At 33.0% G+C, this 22,531-nt stretch overlaps 3 protein-coding genes and 1 long non-coding RNA gene across 5 annotated transcripts; 1 reads left to right on the top strand and 3 right to left on the bottom strand.

Annotated features, from left to right (window-relative positions):
- Nucleotides 1-368: 368 nt before the first annotated feature.
- Nucleotides 369-1,170, bottom strand: LOC105977565 (uncharacterized). The gene is made up of 2 exons (XR_016034510.1): nt 727-1,170; nt 369-622 (listed from the first exon to the last, which is right to left on the bottom strand). It is a non-coding gene; the product is annotated as an uncharacterized LOC105977565 (long non-coding RNA).
- Nucleotides 1,171-5,543: 4,373 nt separating this feature from the next.
- Nucleotides 5,544-9,348, top strand: LOC105976639 (ELMO/CED-12 family protein). Its single transcript, XM_013001891.2, has 10 exons — nt 5,544-5,827; nt 5,917-6,092; nt 6,219-6,321; nt 6,998-7,110; nt 7,455-7,523; nt 7,783-7,898; nt 7,986-8,040; nt 8,296-8,416; nt 8,809-8,951; nt 9,041-9,348. Exons 2-10 carry the CDS (start codon nt 5,949-5,951, stop codon nt 9,140-9,142), a joined length of 966 nt encoding a protein of 321 aa, XP_012857345.2. The 5' UTR covers nt 5,544-5,827; nt 5,917-5,948; the 3' UTR covers nt 9,143-9,348.
- Nucleotides 9,349-9,570: 222 nt separating this feature from the next.
- On the bottom strand, nt 9,571-13,299 carry LOC105976513 (protein DETOXIFICATION 24). The gene is made up of 8 exons (XM_088825293.1): nt 13,070-13,299; nt 11,768-12,023; nt 10,945-11,486; nt 10,715-10,801; nt 10,546-10,602; nt 10,218-10,456; nt 10,008-10,126; nt 9,571-9,883 (listed from the first exon to the last, which is right to left on the bottom strand). The coding sequence occupies exons 2-8, from the start codon at nt 12,017-12,019 to the stop codon at nt 9,701-9,703; spliced, it is 1,479 nt and encodes a 492-aa protein (XP_088681419.1). The 5' UTR covers nt 12,020-12,023; nt 13,070-13,299; the 3' UTR covers nt 9,571-9,700.
- A 5,017-nt stretch (nt 13,300-18,316) lies between these two features.
- Nucleotides 18,317-21,029, bottom strand: LOC105976640 (protein DETOXIFICATION 21). Of its 2 annotated transcripts, none has more exons than XM_088825218.1 (9): nt 20,905-21,029; nt 20,452-20,713; nt 19,808-20,349; nt 19,631-19,717; nt 19,479-19,535; nt 19,145-19,383; nt 18,938-19,056; nt 18,722-18,808; nt 18,317-18,644 (listed from the first exon to the last, which is right to left on the bottom strand). In XM_088825218.1, exons 2-9 carry the CDS (start codon nt 20,704-20,706, stop codon nt 18,588-18,590), a joined length of 1,443 nt encoding a protein of 480 aa, XP_088681344.1. In that variant the 5' UTR covers nt 20,707-20,713; nt 20,905-21,029; the 3' UTR covers nt 18,317-18,587. The 2 variants fall into 2 exon arrangements, with proteins under 2 accessions (XP_088681344.1, XP_088681343.1); XM_088825217.1 differs by having other exon boundaries at nt 20,800-20,932.
- Nucleotides 21,030-22,531: the final 1,502 nt, after the last annotated feature.

Here is a 22,531-nt window from a genome sequence, read left to right as displayed (position 1 = left end):
CAACATCAGTATCATTATTACACTACTAGAAAATCATGATTTAGCTACGGCCAAATCTGTTGCTAAATGTCTAACTTCCGTCGCTAATATAGCTTCAGCGACAGATAATGCTCGTATCCATATTTGTCGCTAAAAGCCGCGTCGCTAAAATTTAGCTACGTAAGGTACAAATCCATCGCTAGTTTTAGTAACAAAACAACAACGTTGCCAAATCCGTCGCTAGTTTTAGGAACAAACTAATCCGTCACTACAATCGTCGATATTTTAGCAATACATAATCCGTCACTAAACCTGTCACTATATTTGATAGAGACAGAGTCGTTGCTACATCCGTTGCAAAAAAATAATTAATTTTTAAAAAAAATAAATAGCTCAATGCAAATATTTATATAATATTTACCAATAAAATTATCATACATAATAAGTCAGCAGACAATTTTATAAATGTGCACTACAAATGGCCTACTAATTACTAATAATCTTCTGACAGCTTGCAACATAGAATAAAAAACTTCAATTATATTCTGTAAGTGCATTGCCGAGTTGCCGACCTTCTCTCCAGCAGATAATTGTGCTCGACTTTTATGCGCCTCACTTAGATAGCATCTTGAATTATGGTTTTCTTCTAAAATAAAATAAGGAAAATATGATTAGCTAAATATTAACTTAAATCTAAAGAAGAGAACTTGGATGAAGATAAATAGCAAGGTAAAACATTTAACTTACAACTTAGCAATTGCGGCTGAAAATAATTACCAAGAGAAGCAGTGGTGAAAGAGACAAGATAAGACAACTGAGAAATGATAAGTAAATCGAACCAAACCTCAGTCTCCTTCCAGTAGCATTCTAGTAGCATAGAGTCAGCAGCATTTCTACAACACTTTAAATCCTTGATGTTTGAGGAGATTCCTAGAAGAATTATAAGCCACTAATCAGAAATCAGTCCCATTAATATTAAAAGATCATGCTACTCAATGGCTAATATCTAGCTTATATATCCAAATGTTCAATAAATAGAAGCAAATTTACTCTGTTTACACCATTCTCTTCAAAAGAAAAGGGAAAATGATAAGTGGACTTACCATTGTACATGTATAAAATTAGATCCGTTTCGCTGTTCCATAGTGCAAGGAATAAGTAGGCATACGGTCAGAAAGACAAGTTAGAAGTAAAGTATGTACTCGTCCTTGTTCAGTGCTGTGCAAGCTCTTCAAAATATTGCCCCACATAATCTTTACCGACAACTTGTTTAATTAACTAAATTGGCAGTATTTCTGTTAAATAAGTAACCAAAAAAAATATTAGTAAATACAGATTGTTTGAAATTATTTTTGCAAGCATAAAAAAAACATAAATGATAAAAAAAATGATGAGAAATCAAGGGAAAAAATGACTAACAACATCAACTTTGTTCCCAATAAGCATCTTGATGCAATCCTTGTTAGTGGAGTATATGTCCAGTTCTATTGTTATATTACCATAAATCTGATAAAGTCTGAATGTATCTATCATTGTTACATAATAACTACAAGTTATCCACAAACACAAAGTTAACTAATGAAAGTAGCTGCAACACCCAATTCCCTTTACAGTAAGTAGAGGAATCGATACTGGAATTTTTTTTTTCTACTCAGATTGGAAGGAAGCATATATAAAGATGGCTAGGTATTGATAAAATTTATGAATACAAATTGTTCTAGCAACAAAACACAAAGACAAAACAAATCTATCATCAAATTCACCAACACACAAATACAAAAAAAAAATTAATATTGGACAATACATTTCAAAGAATACATTCTGAAACATACCTCATAAGCCCAATAAAGAATCTTAAAATTAACTGGATCCCGGCAAACAGGAGTTGGGATAGATTTCAAATATATATTGTAATTTCAATATCTAAACTACGACTCAAATGAGCAAAGAAGCAAATGCTAGGGTTTTCATAGATAACTTAAATAACGAACCGAAGAAAGAACTTGTACCTGGATAAGATTGAGAAGAACTTGAGATTAGGAATTGCAGCAACATAAATCGTTCCTTCCCTGACTGAAAAATCTGAATGGGTAATTCTAGCAATACCTAAAAAGCAGCAATAATATATACATAAACAGTAATTGGGTTTCTTACCTCTCCAAAATACATTGTATAGAAATCTATAAAAATGGAGAAAATAATAAATAGACCAACCTGAGAAAAATCGAGTGAAACCCATTGAAGGATTTCCTTTATCGTTGGACTTGGGTTTTCAAATGGTGGGATGGGGTATGCATTAGGGCTCCACCGGCTTTTGAAGGAAAAGTCTGATTATAAAAATAATAAAATGGAAGCGGAGGGTGAGACTTTTGATATTTTGGGTTATTGTTCTTCAAATTAATTTTAGGTTAATATTTTATTTATTACTTTGTTGTAAATTTAATTTTAAATATATATAAATATAATAGTGTACCCTGCTCAAGGAATATTTTCTATTAGTGTACTAAAAATAATTTATAGTAGTAAAGAAAAATAAATGTTTAAATATTTACTTTTTCAATCAAATTTGGTCATAGCTACTTTCATCACTAAATATTTTATTTAGTCACGGATATGTCGTCCTTCACTAAATCTATTGCTAAATATTTATATTTAGAAACACATTTGTGGCCATCACTAATTTTCGTCGCTAAATATTTATTTAGAAACAAATTTATCATCCGTAGCTAACATCCGTCTCTATAAGTGAAGTGTTATAACTAGTGCAACGATTTTGTACGATGTCGCTAATTCCGTCACTAACTCTCTATTTTAGCGACGAATGTATAGTTCGATGCTATTATCCGTAGCTAAATCGTGATTTTCTAGTAGTGTTAACATCAGTATCAATATCAGTATCAGTATCAGTATCAATACCAGTATCAGTATCAGTATTTGTATAAATATCAGTAAGTATTAGTATTATTATTAGTATTAGTATCAGTATCAGTATCAGTATTAGTATTAGTAATAGTATTAGTATTAATATTAGTATTAGTATTAGTATTAATAGTAATAGTAATATTAGTATTAGTATTAGTATTAGTATTAGTATTAGTATTAATATTAGTATTAGTATTAGTATTAGTATTAGTATTAGTATTAGTATTAGTATTAGTATTAGTATTAGTATTAGTATTAGTATTATAATTAGTATCAATATGAGTACCCGTAGTACGAGTATCAGTATTAGTATTAATATCAATATTAATATCAGTATTACTATTATTAATACTATCAATATTAGTATTATTATTAGTATTAGTATTAATTAATAGTAATAGTATTAGTATTAGTATTATTATTAGTATTAGTATTAATTAGTATTAGTATTAGTATTAGTATTATTATCATTATTAGTATCATTATTGATATCAATATTGGTATTATTATTGGTATTGGCGTATACATCTTATCTCTTTTGCAATATTTATAAGTTGTGTTGTTGTTTGATTAATGTGCATCACCACTAATTGAATGTTGTTAGTGATAAACTTGAAGGTTATTTGAATATCTATTGTGTTACCTCCATGCTACTGTGTTTGTTGTTAAGTTAGTTATTTTGTAGAGGATTCACATGGTGTAGTAGATTGCATTTCATGAAATAAAATTATACCATATGTTTTAAATTATTTCACTTAATCTTCATATCGTGCTTTAATTTGCGCCATTCGCGTATTTTTCTTTGTAATATTTAATTGAATTTCATATGTTACAATTCAGAATTAAGAGATAATTTTTTTTATTTCCTTCCATTTTGTTTTACTTGAATTGGTGTTGTTATAAAGAGATAATCGTTTAAATGTTATTATTTTTCTCATTTTGAAACTGATATCCGTGCAACGCACGGGTGAAGTACTAGTTGGTATCAATAGTAAGGTTGTGACCGTATGAAAACCACACATAGATTACCCAAATCAAAATTTGCGATTGTCTCAAAATATTAATAAATCAACGAAGATTTAATAATGTAACTATGTATTAAGAATTTGGTGATAAGTTTGATATGGTCATAATAAAATATCGTTGACCATATACTGTTGACCACATACTGCACGAAATTTCTAGAAAGGAATTTACACTCTTTCCATATATACTTGGATCTGATTTTTTTCTTTTTTTTGATATAATCAGTTTCTTACTTAATATATATTCTCAGTATCAATTTTGACTAATCAAAGTCAAACAAAACTTTAAAAGACTGCCATATATAATATCAAAACAAATATCATATCATAAAAATATATTCACATCCCATTATTCTTGCCCATCTATTTTTCATTTAAATTCTACACACACACACACACACACACACACACAAAGTGAAAACCATGAGGAGAAGCAGTAGAATTCCAGCAGCACTGATACTTGTGATGGGATTTGCACTTCTGTGCAATCTCATGAGCACTTGTTCTTCCAACTATGTCCCGGGCTCCAACGACGACAAGGAAAACCTCGTTTTCTCGAAAGATGCCGCCGTCGCCACGTCACCAGTTGAAGATGGTCTGATGGAAGGAGTAGATAGTTCGTTTGGGAAGTATCATAGGAAACTGCAAATCTGTGTGTGCAGCTGTGCTTGCGGTTGCTCTGCTAGACAATGCGCTTTTTGCTGCATGGTCAAGAACAAAAATAAGAATAGCCCGATTATTACCGCCACTACTACTACTACTGTGTGATTATTTTACGTGCGGTGCATGCAATTTGTAATTATGTAATAATAATGAATGATTCTTTTTATAAGCTATATATATATATATATATGTAGCTTATAAGGATTCATTCAAATTTCAAGGTTTTAATTTCATCGAGGGCGTGGGCCAATTATTATGAGTATAATTAATTTATATTTATCATGTTCAATGTGGAATCTCATTATAATGTAATTACTAATTATCAACAAAAAAAAAATCAATGTGGAATCCAATTTTAAAATTTCAAGTTTTTTTTTTTTAAAGTTAAATTATGAAAACACTCCCACTTATATGTAGTCATCAAAATCCTCCTCGACAGATGTTTCCGTCTTACACCAACCCTCTTTATGGTGTGATTTTTCTCCGAATCTTTTTATTCTAGGGAATATTCTTTGAAAAATGCTGATTCTATCTCTAAGAACAGTCTCTGAAATGTAGGTGACCTTAAGTATAGCGTATAATCGTCTATAGTGACCTCATTTGCAATGTCACTACATTTTCTCGATTGCTAGTATGAACCATGCAATTTTTTAGGCATACGAGCATGGCTACCTTCAATCTGTTCTACGTCTATAAGGGTAGGATCGACATTTTTTGGGGAATTACGGATATGTGGGGTATTTTTTGTAATTCAGTCTAAGTTTAGGGTTTTTTTTTTTATATAATTTACCCTAACAATAAAAATATATAATTTTCAATGACCAGTTGATATGCGAAATTGGGCCCAGTTAATACTGAATTTGAATAAATACGATTTTGCCCTTGGGCTAGACCGGCCCAATTACAAGTTCAATGGTTTAAATATAAATCCCCTAAAGCCCATTGGATACTTTCATCTCTCTTCCACTTGTACATTCACCTTCGAGACTTGTACTCCTGACTGTATTTCAACGTGCTTGGATCATCAGTATATTATGGTTTTTGTTCCTTAATTCTGAAGAAAGTAAGCAGATTAAGATACGCAATTGAGAGACCAAAAACCCACATCAATCAATCATAGAAAAATATAATTGATTAATTTAGGGTTTGTTTGATCAGTACTTATTATTCGAGGGTTTTCTTCCCCAAATTTGTGAACCAGTCGAGCTGCCGTTTTCTCCTCTCGTCTGATTCCACTTGTACGTGTTCTCAATTTCCAATTTTCCTTTTCAGATACGGTTTTTATTTTATTATTTTGATCGGAATTGTGTTGCGTTTTTTGAACCAGGTATACGCCGCGGCGGTGAATCGTGAATTGTGATGAGTTCCAATACGTTGCGGAGAAGACTCCACCATGGAGATGTCGGTGGAGGAAGATACGATCGTTACGAGAATTCCGGAACCGATTCGCTGAACGAGCCATTGCTTGGAGATAGTGATTATGATTACAACAAACACTCCGAGGTACTTTTTTACTTGTTTCTGCGATATATATAAAACAACCATGAATCTTAGTTTACAGCTTGAAGTTTTGAATTTTCTACATTTATTATTTGATTTTTATTTATTTATTTGTTTTGGGTATGGAAGGGACAAGCACTCGAGGATATTTTGGATGATGAACGGAGTAAAGAGCGCCTGCATTGGATGCTGCTCTTCTCGAATGTAATTGCGCAGTGGGCGCAATGGTTAGGTCTGCATTTACTGTGATTATTATTATCTTTGTCGAATCCAAAAATTAGTGTTAATTCTCCAATTACGCAGCGTAGTATTGAAAACGAGAATAGGTTTTAGTTTCAACATGATGGTGTCTTTTGGCTTTAATTTGAAATGGATAATGATGTAGCTATGATGAAGTATGTGTGCTCAACTTTTTCAATGTAGGAAATGCAGAGTATATGAAAAATAATATTGGAGATAAAAAAAATCTAGAATTAAGAGAATAAGGGCGTTAGTATTATTTGAAGGTGAATTCATGTGTGGAAGTTGGAGATATCACATAGTCGTGAAAATAAAAATACCAGGAGCATAAATCAGTGGGAGAAATATAGTATGCATATTATATGTATTAATTATTTGATTAAAATGTTACATTCAATTAGTATTCAGTATGTTCATTGTTGATGTTTCCGGTACTTGTAAATATAAACAAGTCAATCAATCATTTTTTCTTTCTCATTTTCCAGCAAATATTGTTATTGGGCCTGGAGCATAAATCAGTGGGAGAAATATAGTATGCATATTATATGTATTAATTATTTGATTAAAATGTTACATTCAATTAGTATTCAGTATGTTCATTGTTGATGTTTCCGGTACTTGTAAATATAAACAAGTCAATCAATCATTTTTTCTTTCTCATTTTCCAGCAAATATTGTTATTGGGCCTGGATCTTTGTTTGGACGAATTTTACCATTTATTTCCGGCGGTCAAAATGGAATAAATAGCAACCTTCCACCTCTTTTACTTAGTTCCTTGCAGGTATTTTCCAGCAACTCCATTTACGTTTCAGAGAAGATGAATAATTGTTTTCTATTTTCTGTTGTTTTGCTAAGAAAATGTACAATCTAGTTGTAAGGAACTGTATGTATATGTTGCTATTTGCACTAACGTGAAGGATTATTTTTAACCTTGAAATGGCTTAGACACAATAGCTCAAAATAACCATATTGTGATAGGTTAAATGACTCTATTTTGTGCAGGAATGCTATTTTTTACTCTTTCGGATTGCTACAAATGCTTTCTATTATTTTTATATTTTTCTGTAGCTTTTGGCATATGCCAACCAACATTTATCTTTGATTCTTGAGCTGGTTTTTCAATAGGAAGCAAGGCTGAAATATCTAAAGCAGAGGCTCTCGGTTCCTTTTGACGGCACTTCTTCAGAGCATCAAGTATGTATTTGCCTCCATATTCCACACCCCCCCCCCCCCCCCCCCCACCACACACACACACACACAAAAACTAAAAGCGAAATAAGGGTTTTTTGTACTGTCACCATCTTATTTGGATGTAGTTTTATTAGATTTTATGTGGGAAATACAAGAAATGGATGATCATGTTTATGATATAACAGCCAATATTATTATTTATTTAAAAAAATTGTGTTTGAATATCTTTATCTATGAACCTGTTATAATACTTTGTTGACAGGACGCGCTTAGACAACTTTGGAGGTTATCTTATCCTGATAGAGAACTCCCACCTCTTAAATCAGAGGTTTGGAAGGAAATGGGTTGGCAGGGATCCGACCCTTCAACAGATTTCAGGTAATGTGGTTATAAGTGATTAATTCGCCGATATACAAGTGTATTAATTGGTATTTATCTGGAAATTTATGATCAATTAATGTTCAGGGGTGGAGGATTCATATCATTGGAGAACCTAATCTTCTTTGCCAAGAAATTTCCGGTTCGTATTTTCCGTTTTCCTTTATTTACATAACTTTTTATTAGATTTTTTCCTTTATTTCTCTCGTTGAACTAACAACTATTTCCAGATTTTAAAACAACATGCTTAGTTATGAAGTAATTGTATATATACACATATATGCATATTTGGTGGAGTTTTTATGACATCTTGCTATGTTATCTTTTAGATATAACATTTTCCCTGATTTTAATTTTTTTTTTCTTTTTTTTTTTGTTTTGCTGTTCACTTTGATAGGAGGCATTTCAAAGCTTGTTGCACAAGAGAGATGGAGACAGGTCTGAATGGGAGTACCCCTTTGCTGTAGCTGGAATCAATATTTCTTTCACGCTGGTGCAAATGTTAGATCTTCAGTCAGGTGCGCAAGGATTTTGTTATTATTTAGTTTTTTCCCCTGGATTTAGGGTTTACTTCGATCGTTTCCGTTGATCAGTTTTGATAAGTTCAACTGCTTTTAGGAAATATAATTTGCTTGAATCATAATGGAATTCTTGCCCCTGGTATTAAAATCAGAACCTCACTATTCTTCAATCTAACTTACGATTTAGCAGTATGTAGTGCCTTGTGCAAGTAGCACAGTATGTTTGAAAATTAGACAGTTCAATGAATTAGAGAAATTTATTGATAAAAGATCCAATTGCTTCTTACCGTAATTTTTACAACTGGAGAGAGTATTAAATTCTCAAATAACTTGTTCGAGATTTTGTTTCAAAAATAGTAACTTTTTCGATGCTTGAAATATTTCGGCAGGGACACCTGGCACTCTCGCAGGACACCGCTTTCTGGAATTGCTAAGCCAAGATGAAATGGCTTTTGACAACCTTTTCTGTGTTGCTTTCAAATTATTGGACGCTCAGTGGCTTGCAAAGCGGGCTTCATACATGGAGTTTAACGTAAGAATATACTCATATTATATGGACACTACTGAAATATTGGAAAAAAAAATTATATTGAAAATCTATTTTTTTTTCTTTCTGTGCAGGATGTTCTCAAGTCGACAAGATCACAACTAGAGCGCGAGATGGCATTGGAAGATGTGTCGAGCGTGAGAGATTTGCCGGCTTATAATTTACTCAAAAGCTAATACTGATGGCCATAACACCGAATTTATTTTTTCTTGATGTATATGGCTCAACTGTTACAATTTACAAATCAAGATCGAACTACTCTTCATACCAGAAATTGTAAATTTATTTTGTTCAAGGCTGAAGCATTTTATTCGTAGCATTAAGTAAAAACTTGTATAATGACAAATGACTTGAAGCCAAGATTCTTGCTCCTTCGAAGAAATTGTTGGGAATCATGCATCTATACATACACAGCGGTAATTTAAAATTACGAATTTTCAACTCATCGATTAACTAGCAGATGTCTCTTACTAATCCAAGATTCGCTTCCATGCATCTTTTACTGGTAATTAACAACTAAAAACAAGAGTTTGGATGAAGTGCAGGACAACTATATTAACCATGGTTAAAACAAAAAATTCCCCAATACAAAGAACTTTCCAACTTGGGCAAAAGCAATAATCAAAATGCATTCATAAATATGGTCAAAAAAACAATAAAAGGCAAAATTATAGAGCAATCTCATCACAATAGTTTATTATGCTTGAACACAATAATCATCTTCCAATATTTTTTCACGAGAAATCTTCGTTTCGAGCATGCCCAATGGTACCGGGTTCTTCGGCCGATTTAAGGTACCAACGCTGAAGACGGTCAGACGCTAATCTCACCTGTGCGTCCCAATCCGTTTTCCATGCCATGTAGCAAAGTGCAAGTGACTGACACAGAATTCCAATATTCATTCCGATCCATATTCCCTTCAAAACACAATAAAATAAATACCAATCTCAGAACCACCATTATTATAATACTCAATAAAATAAAAAATAAAATCGTGTAAGAAAAACAAAATGTTTTAGATTTTATAGTTTGTGATGTTACCTTAACTTCAAGATTAGCGACATAACCGAGTAGAGCTCCGATCGGTATTCCGATCAAATAGTAGCAACAAAGGTTAATAACTGCAACCGTCCCTTGCAAACCTGCTCCAACTGCCACACCTGTTTTTTTTTTTACCAAGATTTTTTAAACCATATTAATATGGGAAAATGTGTACGAAGACGAGAAATAACAAAAGTAAAATAAACAGACCTGAAAGTACTGGATAAATGCTATTAAGCAAGACAGATACGGCAAGGAGAAACGATAGATCAGTTACAGTATTTGCAACTTCGACGTCGTTTGTGAATAAGTATCCGATTTTGTTGCCGAAGACCAAGCAAAGAATCGTGAAGAATATTCCAATCACAACCGAAGTTGTTATAAGGACTTTGATCGAATATCTCACGGCTTTAGCATCTCCTCTTCCCAGCTCATTCGCAATTCGTACACTAAGGGAAAAAGAAAAAGGCGGCTTTAATACAGCTGGAATAAAGAAATGACGAAAACAGGAAAACATATATTATTAATAATCGCATACCATGCAGCACCGAGGAATCCCAAGCAGATCATGAATTCCCAACCGTTGATATTAAGGCTGCAAAATTAAATTAAAAACTTATAAATCCAATTTGGATCGTGCTTATAGCGTATAATACAATTTTATAAAATAAATAAAATAAAAAAGCTTATAATTGCTAAACACTCACCAAATAGAAAAGGCGGATATGGAAACCTCGGCATTACTCATGTAGCCAGCCAATAAGACTAGTACAGAATTGTACCATAACTCCAAGCTGCAAAAGTAACCCCGATAAATAATAAATATCAAGAAACGAAATTTATGCATTTCCAAACATAGTTACCATTAAAAAATAAATAAAATTATATAATTAAATGTTATAAAAAGATTCACAAAAAGGGTCTGAAAGATTATTACCAAACCATAATGCCAGAGGAAATCGAGAGCTTAACAACGGGCAATAAATCTTTAAAAGCAGCAGTACTAAACCCTGTCCAAGTCTGGGGGCACCAGCCCCCCATAATGTACGCAAGCTCAGCAAAAGCAACCATCCAAGAAGATATGTTAAGTGCAGCCATGGCACCGTCGACACCCCAGCTAAGCTTGTACACAAACAGCCACGATAATGGTACATGCACTAAAAGCTGTACGACAGATATCCAAGCCACAAAACTGTTCTTTTGCTGTGCCTGAAGGTACATCTGCATTGTCAGAGTGAAGACAAAGTTGTACACCATTGGAATAAACCAATAAGATATGTATCCGGCCGATGCTGCGATTGCCGAATCTTCTCCGAGGAGTTTGAACATGGGGGCTCCGAATATGAAGAGTGGGATAATGAAGGTTAATGTTAAGAAATCGACAATCCAAGATCTTTGCAAATAGATTCCCATCATGTGGTATTGTCTTGCTCCGTACGCTTGTCCGCAAAGTGTTTCTGTCGCACTTGACATTCCTATCTGATTTATTTAAAAAAAAAAAAAAAAAGAGGAATTAGTTTTTTTCCAAAGTTCCGTTCGAGATATAACTTTTAAGAATCGATAATTCGGTTAATCTTTAAGATTTATAAAGTAGTAGAACTTCTATACTTCTACTATATAAGTATTTGATGAAAATAATGAAAACTATTTATGGCTTAAAAACAGCTTATTCTCAAAAACTGATTATGAGCCAAAAGAAGCTAATAATCACTTTTCAGAAGCTTTTGCAAATATGACCGAAGGCAATAAACAACACTTACGAGCACTCCATTGGCAAAACGAACAGTGATGGTTTGAACGAGGGCATATCCAGCAAGATCCATTGAACTAATGTGACCGACAAATGATTGAGTGACGATTATAGTTCCGAAAGACGCCACCCTGGCAATAATTCCGGGCAATGCTACTCTCCATATTTTCTTGGATTCGTCGTAAACTTGTCCTTTAAAATCAACGATTTCTTTCCCTTCTGCTTCTGAAGTAAGCAGTTTGTCACGCATGCCATTATCCATGGCTCTGCAGAGAAGAAAAATTCGGAAAAAAAAAGTTAGTTTCTTGATATGAAACTATCGAAAATTCACTTTTTTTTAAAAAAAAAATTTGTGTATTTATTTTATAAATTTTTCCTTGTTCATTTATTTCCTCCAATATTCAACCAGATTCATTTACAAGTTATACGGCATTTTAGCAAGCAAGATTAGAGGCATTTCGCAAAATAGGCCGATTATATAATTAGTAAAAGATGTGAGTTTTAGTCAAGACTACAAGAATTTCACTATGAGCAAGAAATGGTATAAACTATAAACCAAGTGACAAATGGAGCATCAGATCTACTACTTCAAATTCAGAAAAAGCTCAAAGATATATAAATGGAAAAAAATAAAAATAAAGACATATGAACAAAAATGATAACACAAACCCAATAGTGAGATTTGGCAAGAGAGAGAGAATTGAAGAGAGAGAAAATGTGTGGTCTTGGATTGGGGGACCCACAATGAAAGGTAGTAGTTTGAGCAAAAATGGAGTTTAGCCAACTGCACTGAACTTTCTTGAACTTCTCTTTTGGCCTAAAATTCTTATCACTTTCTCAAATTGCTTACTTTATTACAACACAAGATTCGCTGGACCAGTTCCCTTTTCTGAACACTAATAATCCTTACTAAAATTACAGATCAAGAACGAGATGTATATATATAAGATATATATCATTCAATTTCTTTTTTTTTTTAATTTATTCTAGTTTTGATGTTATGGAAGTTGTAATCCAAGGGCAAATCGGAGAAAACAATGAAAATTGGATACAACAACGTTAGTCAAACCTTAAGGTAGAAAACCAACAAGATTTGCAGAGGTCACCAAACAGAAAACACACACACACACACACACACACACACACACACACACACACAAATACTTGGACTTGGGTCAAAAAAATCGAATCTTTAACACGAAACTCAGTTCAAACAAACGGAAACTTTCCAGGAAAAAAAAAACAGACAATAACAGAAAACACACACACACACACAGAGGGATATGACTTGAGGAAGAAGAAGAAGACTTACCCAAGAAATCAAGAACCCTTTTTTTCTGTAGTTCTGCAAGGGAGAAAAATAGTTTTTTCAGCTGCAGCAAAAGTGACCTCACAAGCCCTTTATCTCTCTCACACACACACAGACACACACATTTAGAGAGAGAGAGAGAGAGAGAGGGTTGAATTGTAGAAGACTAAATAAAAAAAATGTGAAACAGATGCATATGGCAAAATAAAAATACTAAAAACCACCTACCCCCACTCTGATGGCGAAAACGTGCACCATGATGACAGTTGGATTCCTACAATCAATCTCTGCGGTAATTATTGTTTTAATTATTTACTCTCATCTAGCTCTTTCTTCAATCAAATTAATCTTATTTATTGTTACCTAACTGTCTGAAAATGGGAAAAAAAAATATAACCACTCAAGACAATATATAGTTGACTTCCTGTTTGCTAAAGGCTTTTTACTGTCATAAAATGATTTTTTACATATTTATTCAAATTTTGCTTCATTTATTTTTTTATGGCGAGCTATAATCGAATCGAATACGATTCGAGCTAGTTTGATTTTTTAATAAATATATGTAAAAAATAAAAATATTTTTTTTAATCGAGCTCAAACTTGAATCGAACTTCATATGTCGAACAAAAATATGTGTGCAGATTTGATTGGCTAACTGGTATTATCTCAATTCAATTATTACATTAATTCTTGACCAGACATAACTAAGGGCTCACTTATTATCGGTCATTATCCAATCCTAGAATAAATCTTTGCTTTCACGAAACCATTTTGGATCAGACGAAAATCGTTTCTCAGTTTTGTACGAGTATTAAGAATTTTGAATAAATACGTTTGGATTTTGAATAAATACTAAATAACATTAATCATGCAATGATGTGATAGATATAATTAATATTATAATTGAAAAAATATGGGTAAAACACATAGAGAATAAATGCATTTAAGGCATTATTAGAATTCTAAATAGACATATAATATAGGGTAAATTACAAACACCCCCTGAGGTATGGTCAAATTACAAAACCCCCCCTCTTGTTTGGATAATTAGATCTACCCCCTCAACTGTGATTTTTTCTTACACCTCCACCCTTATGGTGCCAAATTCAACATAATCATCTAGATTCCGTGAAATTTGCTCTAGTTTGTACTCGTTTTGTGTAAAAATATAGTTTCCGATGCACCACAAACTGATATATACAAGCTAAAAATCACATATTATGATCATCTTGCTTCATAATGTAGAGTTTGAATGGGATAAAACGGGTACAAAAGTGATAATATTCCATATAATCTCGAAGATTCCACTAAATTTGAGGAGTTGAGGGGGTGGTTGTAATTATCCAAACAAGAGGGGTGTTTTTTTAATTTGACCATACCTCAGGGGGTGTTTGTAATTTACCTTATAATATATAACAAAAATATTTCTCTAAAATGACATTTATTGTGGAATAGATTGGATAGTATTTGTTTCGAAAATGTTAGATGTTAAATTCAAGATTTTATAATTTTAGACAAATATTTATATTTATTTCTATATTCATAAATGAAAATTAATTTTATTGACGTATAGCGTACACTTACAAAGTATACGTATATCAATGAATGTTGTGGATATACTTATTTAATTTTTAACCAGCATATATAAAAAGACCATTTAAATTTCTCTACCAACATTCTTTTGATTTTTTTTTAAAGGTTAATTATCACGTGTTAAATAGCTGTTTTTCGTCTCATTGCTTATAAGTTATATTGCAATATCTGATTAAAAAAAAACTTGGAAATATATATAAATTAATAATATATTATTTGTATACCTACCCATGTTGGTTAATTCTCACAGAGGCAATATAAATGACTGACTAGGACTACTCACCAGCAGTTTTTTTTTTTTTTTTTTTTTTCTTTAAAAGATTTCTCTAGAATTATCTAAATATTTATTATTTCCTTTTAAATAGGGGTTTTAAATAAATAAATATTGCATAGGTAATTTAATGGAAAACATAATAAATATTTATAAAAATGAATTATGAGAAGTAGTTGGGGAAAATGAGCATTTGTTTTGAATACACAATGTCACGTGGACAAGTAGGTGGATAAACGGGATTGGTGGTGCGTGTAAATTGACCACGTGGCATTGGTAGGTAGCCATAAATAATATATATAGTTGTACTTATATCTTGATTAATGCAATAATAGAATCTTAATTATAAATGTATATACATATTATTATTGATATTATCCACGCATACATATTTAATTATTTATACATCAAAATAATTCTAATTTTGTTTAAAATTTCTTTTTTTAGAATCTTACGTCATTAATGGTGTTCAGTATATTATTTGTGGCGGCTTTTTTTCGAAATAGTTGTGGGCCCACCTCCAAGGCCCATAATTTTCTTGATTTGATGATGTATAATAAAAAGAATAGGCAATTTAATTCAACATCATAAATAAATAAATATAAATACATTAAACTCTATAACGAAAAGAAAGATGTGTAGCAAGTAAACTTTAACTTTCTACTGTTTTTTGTATCACACGTTTCGTTTCGAACATTCGAGAACACCTGCAGAACGTTTTATGGGCCATTTTGCAATTTTCAATTTAATTAGGGAATAGTTGCAATGGTTTGGACCGGATCCAATAGAACGTGGTCCATTAACTTCACATGGAGCTTGACTTTGGGTTGTCCTATTTTATAATAATTAATTATGGCCCCAATAATTATTACATACTTATATTCCTGCCCAACTTTCAAATAATTGAACTTATCCATAACGAATTTCTTTTTATCTTTTTTTTTTAATTTGGAATTAAGAAAGGTGGTGCATATACAATTAAATATCAATAAATTAATATAATTCGGACTAGCAAAATTCTATTAATCTATCAAATTAAATTTGGAATATAGTACGCTTTATCGAGTTGAAAGCAAGAAATTGTTATTTAAGCTAAATTATTAATTTATCGATATTTCACAGTATATGAAAATCATTTTTCCCACATCCAAGTCAATGCCTACGTTGGCGATGTTAATCTTAAATGATAAATATTGGATTTGGGCCTAATTAATATCTAATTTGGTATCACATTTTATATTATTTAAATAAACAAGGGAATAAAAAAGCAATAAATAATAAATAATTGAACCAAACTCTGAACAACTTCAGATCCAACTTGATCTTCCAAACTCGACCAACTCTCATTACTTGATTTTGAATATCAGAGATAATGTCAAATAAATGGAACTTGATTTTTTAAATTAAAGAAAAAAATGATGTTAATGGTGATCACGTATAAGCATATTAATAGGAATAAAATAATTCTTTGTACAAACTTATATATGTTAACTTGCAAGTAATTGTCAATGGTAGGGATGTGTGGAAATTAGAAGGTAATTTCCAAATTTTGTCTATTTGAATATTTTATTCGGATTGTTTGAACGATATTTTCAATTCTGAATTTCAAGCTAAGTAATAGGAACCAAGATTGGCATAAGCAACAATACCTTGCCTTCCAGCCCCACTAGCAACACCTGCAATGTGGTGGTATGGTACACATGAGAGAGAGAGAGAGAGAGAGAGAGAGAGAGAGAGAGAGAGAGAGAGAGAGAGAGATGCTGGTCACCAGAAAGAACTGTTTGAATGCTATTAAGAAGTAACGAAAATGCGAGAAAAGGCGATAAATGAGCTACCACATTAACCACGTACATCAACGTTTTTCGTGAACACGTAAGTAAAGTTTCCACGAAAAATCAGGAAAACCGCAAACAACACTAATCCAACGGTAGATGATGTAATTAAGCGCTTTCTTCCTTACGTGCCTCCATTAGGTATTTGGACGTGAAAAATACGGAAATGCCCTTGGATCAGGAATGTGCATTCCGGCAATATTGGCCTGAGCATCATCCCTAGCTATATGGCAAAATGGCACAAAAACAAAGTGATTTTCGAGTGGCATGCTGCAAAAATTCAGGCGACAAAATGCAGTTTGATTAATTACAAGAATGCCGGGTGGCGAATCTTAGGATAACAGTAGAAATGAGTCGATAGGCGGCGAGTTCGGTGGAGCCCACAAGGCCGATGAAAGCTTGGCTTGTAACGTTTACTCCGAATGTTCAAAATCGGATTAGGATGGCGGGGCCCGCTACTTCTCGGTCCAAATCTTCTTCTTCGTCGTCTTTATTACGAGCAGTTAGCCCCAACAGCTCTTGGTTCATTTGATCGATCACCTTCCATTTCTTTTCTTTTCTTTTCAAGTGTTTGAAAGCTTATAAAAACACACAGTGTCATACTTACAGAACCTATATTTCAAAATTTATTGTTGACCTATGTGAAATGACCGAATTACCTTACAAAAGAAATATTTACAAAATAACAAAAAGGAATCGAAAAGAATTCGGAGGCTATTTTTGGCTTTTCAAGTCAAAAAACACGCTTCTACTCTAACAGTCCGCGCGTGCATTACATAATAAGATGTTAGGAATTTTCTTGCTTTGACTATTTTTTAGGATGGTTTTCTTGCTAAAATAGTACTCCCTCCGTTCCCTATTAAGTGTCGTTTTTAGCTTTGCACAAGGATTAAGAAGCTCAATAATTGTGTCTTGATTTTAGGTAAAATATATTAGAAAGACTAAAATAACCTTGAATATTTAATGATGTGATAAGAGAGAGTTAATATTTATAGTTGAATTCATAAGGTTAAAAGAGGAAAACATGCATTTAATTCGGTATTGGAAATCTAAAGTGACAGATAATATGGAACAAAAATATTATAAAAAAGAGACAGTTATTATGGAACAGAGGGAGTATATCACAAGTAATTCCCTAAAATATATAAGAATTAAAAACTCCCCTGGTTTGTACAAATTACAAGTGTCCATTTAAGATTTATATGAATTACTAAAATATCCCTCTTGGTTATTAAGAAAAAAAAAACAAATAAAAATTAAAAATAAAATTTTCATGATTTTACTAATATTTGATTCCACAAAACCCAATCAATATTTTCACATTTTACAAACCATCAAGTTTCATTTGAAAAATAGAGTGTTTGCAAAATAATTTGAATATTTTTTATCCTATAAATAAATACTATCAATTTATCATTTATCTATATTATGAAAATAAAATCTTACTAAAATTGTGTTATTATATGTGAATTCTTATTAAAATTGCCCCTCAACCCTTATTAATTTTAAGTCACCCTAACTAAATCCTGGCTCTGCCACTCATTATATACATTCTTACGAAAACGAATAAATATATAAATTATTATTTTTAGAAAACGAGTTTTATTGTAGAAGATCCCTATTTTTGAACCGTCTTCAAATCTCGTCTATGATCTCTAAAATCTCAGGAACGGCCCAACAGTATGAGAGAAATATTCAAAACCCCATTGCTTCAAACTAAGGAATTCAAAATTGCAAATCTTTAACATAGTCTATGTTAAATCTTATAACACCCTTTCGCAGACAAGAGATTTTTCGATCTTCAGACAACTATCGAGGCTCGTTATTAATTAGTTTCTTCTTCCACAAACCACCGACTCGTTCGTCTCCGAGCAACGGATACCTGCACACGAAACCACAATGTAATTACTAACAACTAAAAATATCTCAACAAACTCGGTTCTCGAATTTAATAGTCACCTGTTTATCCCAATCAGTCCTGTAAGTTATGATAACAATTATAGCCGTTTGAACCACTGTTCCGATTATCATTCCAATCCAAACACCCTACATATATCGAACATGTAACTTCGTTAACTTTTCTTTCTTGAATATTGTCATCATGAACTATTTTGTTACACACATGATAAAATAATTATAGGACGAAAACGAAGGGGCAAAAACGTCAAAACTCACTTCGACTTCTAATTTGACGACATAACCAAGTACAACTCCCAAAGGGATTCCTATCAAGTAGTATGAACCGAGGTTAACGTAAGCAACAATGCTCTGCCTTCCAGCCCCATTAGCAACACCTGCAATACAAGAAACGATTTTTTCGGTTGATTGAATGTTGTTTTTTCGATTTTTATATGTATTCTTAAAATTTAATAGACAGCTCACCTGAAAGAACTGGTTGAATACCATTCAGAAGCAGCGAAAACGCCAGAAGAGGCGATAAATGAGCAACCGCCTTTGCTACATCTTGGTTTTTCGTGAACACGTAAGCTAAATTATTGCGAAACAACATGAAAAAAACGAAAAGCACGAATCCGATTGTGGATGATGTCAGCACTATCATCAAGATCGACAATTTTACGGCTCTAGCATCCCCCTTTCCAAGCTCGTTCGACACACGCACACTAGAATATATAGAGACAACAAAAAAAAATTGAATCTTTAGAAACGAAACGAGAACTGTAAGAATTAAGACAGAGAACTATATAATCATAGTTACCTTGCTGCACTTAAGAAACCTATAGATATCATTAAAGCCCAACCACTTATGTTAAGGCTGCAAACATTAACAAACTCTTAATTGCTATTTCCAGATTCACTAATCAAGAAATCATAATCCAATTAATTTTTTTTTTTTAAATTATAAATTACCAGATAGAAAGGGCATCAATTGTGACCTCAGCATTGACCATATTTCCAGTCAAAAGAACCAAAATTGTGTTGTACCACAATTCAAGGCTGCCAATTGTTATAAAAAACCAATCACTATCAAATATACATACCTTAAAAATAATCAATCTTGAAAGCAAAAAGAATAAAAACAATAACCAGATCATTGCACCAGACGAGAAAGAAAGCTTGATAATCGGACCAAGATCCTTAAACGCTAATCTCGTAAAACCGGTCCAAGTTTCTCTACACCCTCCAAACATAACATACACAAGTTGACCTAAGTTCGGTATCCAATACGCCAAGATAGTGGACCCCATCGCCCCACGAACTCCGAACTCGTACTTCACAGTCAGCATCCAAGACAGAAAAACGTGAAGGCATAACGAAAAAACGGCTAAGTACGAAATAATCAAGTTCTTGCTCTGTGCCTGCAGGTACATTTGGCAGCTGAACGAGACCACGTAGGAGAATACCACGGGGATGAACCACAGAGAAATACTCCCCGCCACTTCCGCTATGCGTTCGTCTTGGCCTAACGCTTTTAGTATAGGGGTGGTGAAAATAAATAACGGCGAGAGGAAAATCGAGGTCGTGGTTAGAACGAGCCATGATTGTTGAAGGTATATTCCGAGCATGTGGTGTTGTTTCGCTCCGTACGCTTGTCCACATAGCGTTCCTAGTCCGCTCGTCATTCCCAACTATACATATCAATGCAATGCAAAATCGAATATATACATATATAAGTTGATTTTATTTATTAATACGAAAAAAATGAATACAAATTATAAGTTCGGTTTTACGAGTATGCTATTTGCGAAACGTAGGATGACGGTGAAGACGAGAGAATAGGCGGCGAGCTCGGTGGAACCCACATGGCCGATGAAAGCTTGGCTGATGACGTTGATTCCGAACATCGAAAATCGGATTAAGATTGCGGGGCCCGCTATGATCCACATTTTTTTGGACTCGTTCCATATTTTGTTCTTGAGAATTTCTTCTTCACTAGTGTTTTTGTTGGCTGATTCCAATAGATTTTGGTTGATTTCTCCTTCCATTTAACTTCTGCAACATAACAATTAAATTCATATTCTTCAAAAAAAAATATATAATTAAAATTGATCAAGAATAATTAATAATACTTAATTGACAAAAACCTAATATCATGTCTCAAGGCTGAAAATCTCACACACACACACACACACACACACACACACACACACACACACACACACACGCACGCACATAATGATTACGATGAACTTGATGAAGGAAATGGTCTTCAAAGGATTCACATCAGCATTCGTCTCTCCTTTCTTCTCCTTTTCCCAATTTTTTTTTTTTTTTTTTGGATTAGTATTATTATTAATTTTATTTTGTTAAAGCTTGTGATATTCAAAATACATTTGTGTATTTTTTAAAATCCGTTTGACAGATAATGCATTAATTGATATTTCCTAATTGTTTTATAAAAAAGTCAAATTGTGTTTGTGGAAATACTTTTTCTAGATTATGAAATATAAATTGCATTTAAGATGATATTTGAGGGAAGTATATAATATTTATGGTAGTCCAGATATGAATTATGTGTAACGATTTATAAGCTTTCCAATAAGATTCTCATTAATTAAATGTGTGAATTGTACTATTGAGTTTTCATGCTATATATATTTAAAGAAAAATTAAAAATAAAATAAATAAAATAAAAAATGTTCATATTAATGGTACGTAACATATTACTTAGTCAAAATCCTGACTAGTCATGGATGTGATAAGATCCCGGGAACGAGTCCGTTCGAACTTGCAACGGGACAACAATCGCTTAAGCCACACACCTTGACTACAACAACTGATGGGAGGAGTCCTGGGCATTGAAGATGTTTAAGTCATGAGAGGAGTAAGCCGACTTAGCCCGAGCGTGTCTCGAGAAGGCTAGATAACATATGAAGAAATGGGCGGACGACAAACGACGATCACGTGACCTCGACGTTGGAGTGCAAGTCATGGTGAAGCTCTTGCGTTCCAATAGTCACTGCAGAGTATGCACAAGGGCCTTGTGCGGAGATATAAAGGGCCATTCCAGATGATTGTCAAAGCCGGTAAAGTATCTTATTGCCTACAACTTTCAAGTTCTTTGAAAATTCACCCGGTATTAGCGTATATATATTATATATATTACGTATACTTATTATTATTCTTATTTATTATAGTTACCTTGTATATTAGGTTACCTTGTGTAGTAGGTTAGGATTTCCTACATGTAACTATATATATGATTAATATACGTAAGAGATATTATTCTCTCTTTTCTCCAATTATATTTCTCCTATATAGTATCAGACACTAGGAGAGTCACACTGAGCACCACCCGTCATGGTCGAGTCATATGGTAAAGAGATCGAGGAAGTGCTCGGCCGGCAAGTGAAGCGACGTAGGGGTGTTCCACCAAGTATTCAATACCTCATCAAATGGAAGGGACTACCCGAGTCCGAGGCAACGTGGGAGACTTGTGGCAATTTCAAGATTGTCTCCACTTGCTCAAGGCAACAAGGACGTCGCGGGATTAGGCGGATGAGGATGTTACGGCCTGCCAATTTCGGCCAAACCCTTTATCAGTTTCTCTTGGGTTCGGAAGGTTAAGGGATTCAGGCTTAGTCCAAATAGTATTAGGCCGAAGATGGCCCAAATATAAATAGACTTGGTAGAGATCTTAGGAGATTCTAGAAAACTTTCTAGAATCCTTCCATTGTCGATATTTTGTAGGAATTCTTTGGAGTGTTCTAGTGAACAAGCTCTTAGATCAAATAGATTTCCACCACTCATTGAGAAGGTGACCTAGTATAAATAGGAGTCGGGACTTCATTTGTAAGCATCCAAGAAATC

The sequence above is a fragment of the Erythranthe guttata genome, chromosome 11, assembly GCF_056151865.1.
Source record: "Erythranthe guttata isolate IM_541 chromosome 11, IM_541, whole genome shotgun sequence".
Classification (NCBI taxonomy): Eukaryota; Viridiplantae; Streptophyta; class Magnoliopsida; order Lamiales; family Phrymaceae; genus Erythranthe; species Erythranthe guttata.
Note: the sequence above shows the minus strand (reverse complement) of the source record. Positions and strands in the feature narration are given on the sequence as shown.

What these genes read in the sequence shown, in the direction of transcription:
- LOC105976513 (XM_088825293.1), bottom strand. Translation starts at nt 12,019, where the DNA reads ATGGATAATGGCATGCGTGACAAACTGCTTACTTCAGAAGCAGAAGGG. An exon ending in ATATCCGCCTTTTCTATTTG is followed by an intron (nt 10,603 to 10,714) that starts GTGAGTGTTTAG and finishes TTAATTTTGCAG; the next exon opens with CCTTAATATCAACGGTTGGG. An exon ending in TCGCTAATCTTGAAGTTAAG is followed by an intron (nt 9,884 to 10,007) that starts GTAACATCACAA and finishes TGTGTTTTGAAG; the next exon opens with GGAATATGGATCGGAATGAA.
- LOC105976639 (XM_013001891.2), top strand. Translation starts at nt 5,949, where the DNA reads ATGAGTTCCAATACGTTGCGGAGAAGACTCCACCATGGAGATGTCGGT. An exon ending in TTTTACTTAGTTCCTTGCAG is followed by an intron (nt 7,111 to 7,454) that starts GTATTTTCCAGC and finishes GTTTTTCAATAG; the next exon opens with GAAGCAAGGCTGAAATATCT. An exon ending in AATGTTAGATCTTCAGTCAG is followed by an intron (nt 8,417 to 8,808) that starts GTGCGCAAGGAT and finishes ATATTTCGGCAG; the next exon opens with GGACACCTGGCACTCTCGCA.
- LOC105976640 (XM_088825218.1), bottom strand. Translation starts at nt 20,706, where the DNA reads ATGGAAGGAGAAATCAACCAAAATCTATTGGAATCAGCCAACAAAAAC. An exon ending in TCGTCTGGTGCAATGATCTG is followed by an intron (nt 19,718 to 19,807) that starts GTTATTGTTTTT and finishes AACAATTGGCAG; the next exon opens with CCTTGAATTGTGGTACAACA. An exon ending in TCGTCAAATTAGAAGTCGAA is followed by an intron (nt 18,809 to 18,937) that starts GTGAGTTTTGAC and finishes CGATATATGTAG; the next exon opens with GGTGTTTGGATTGGAATGAT.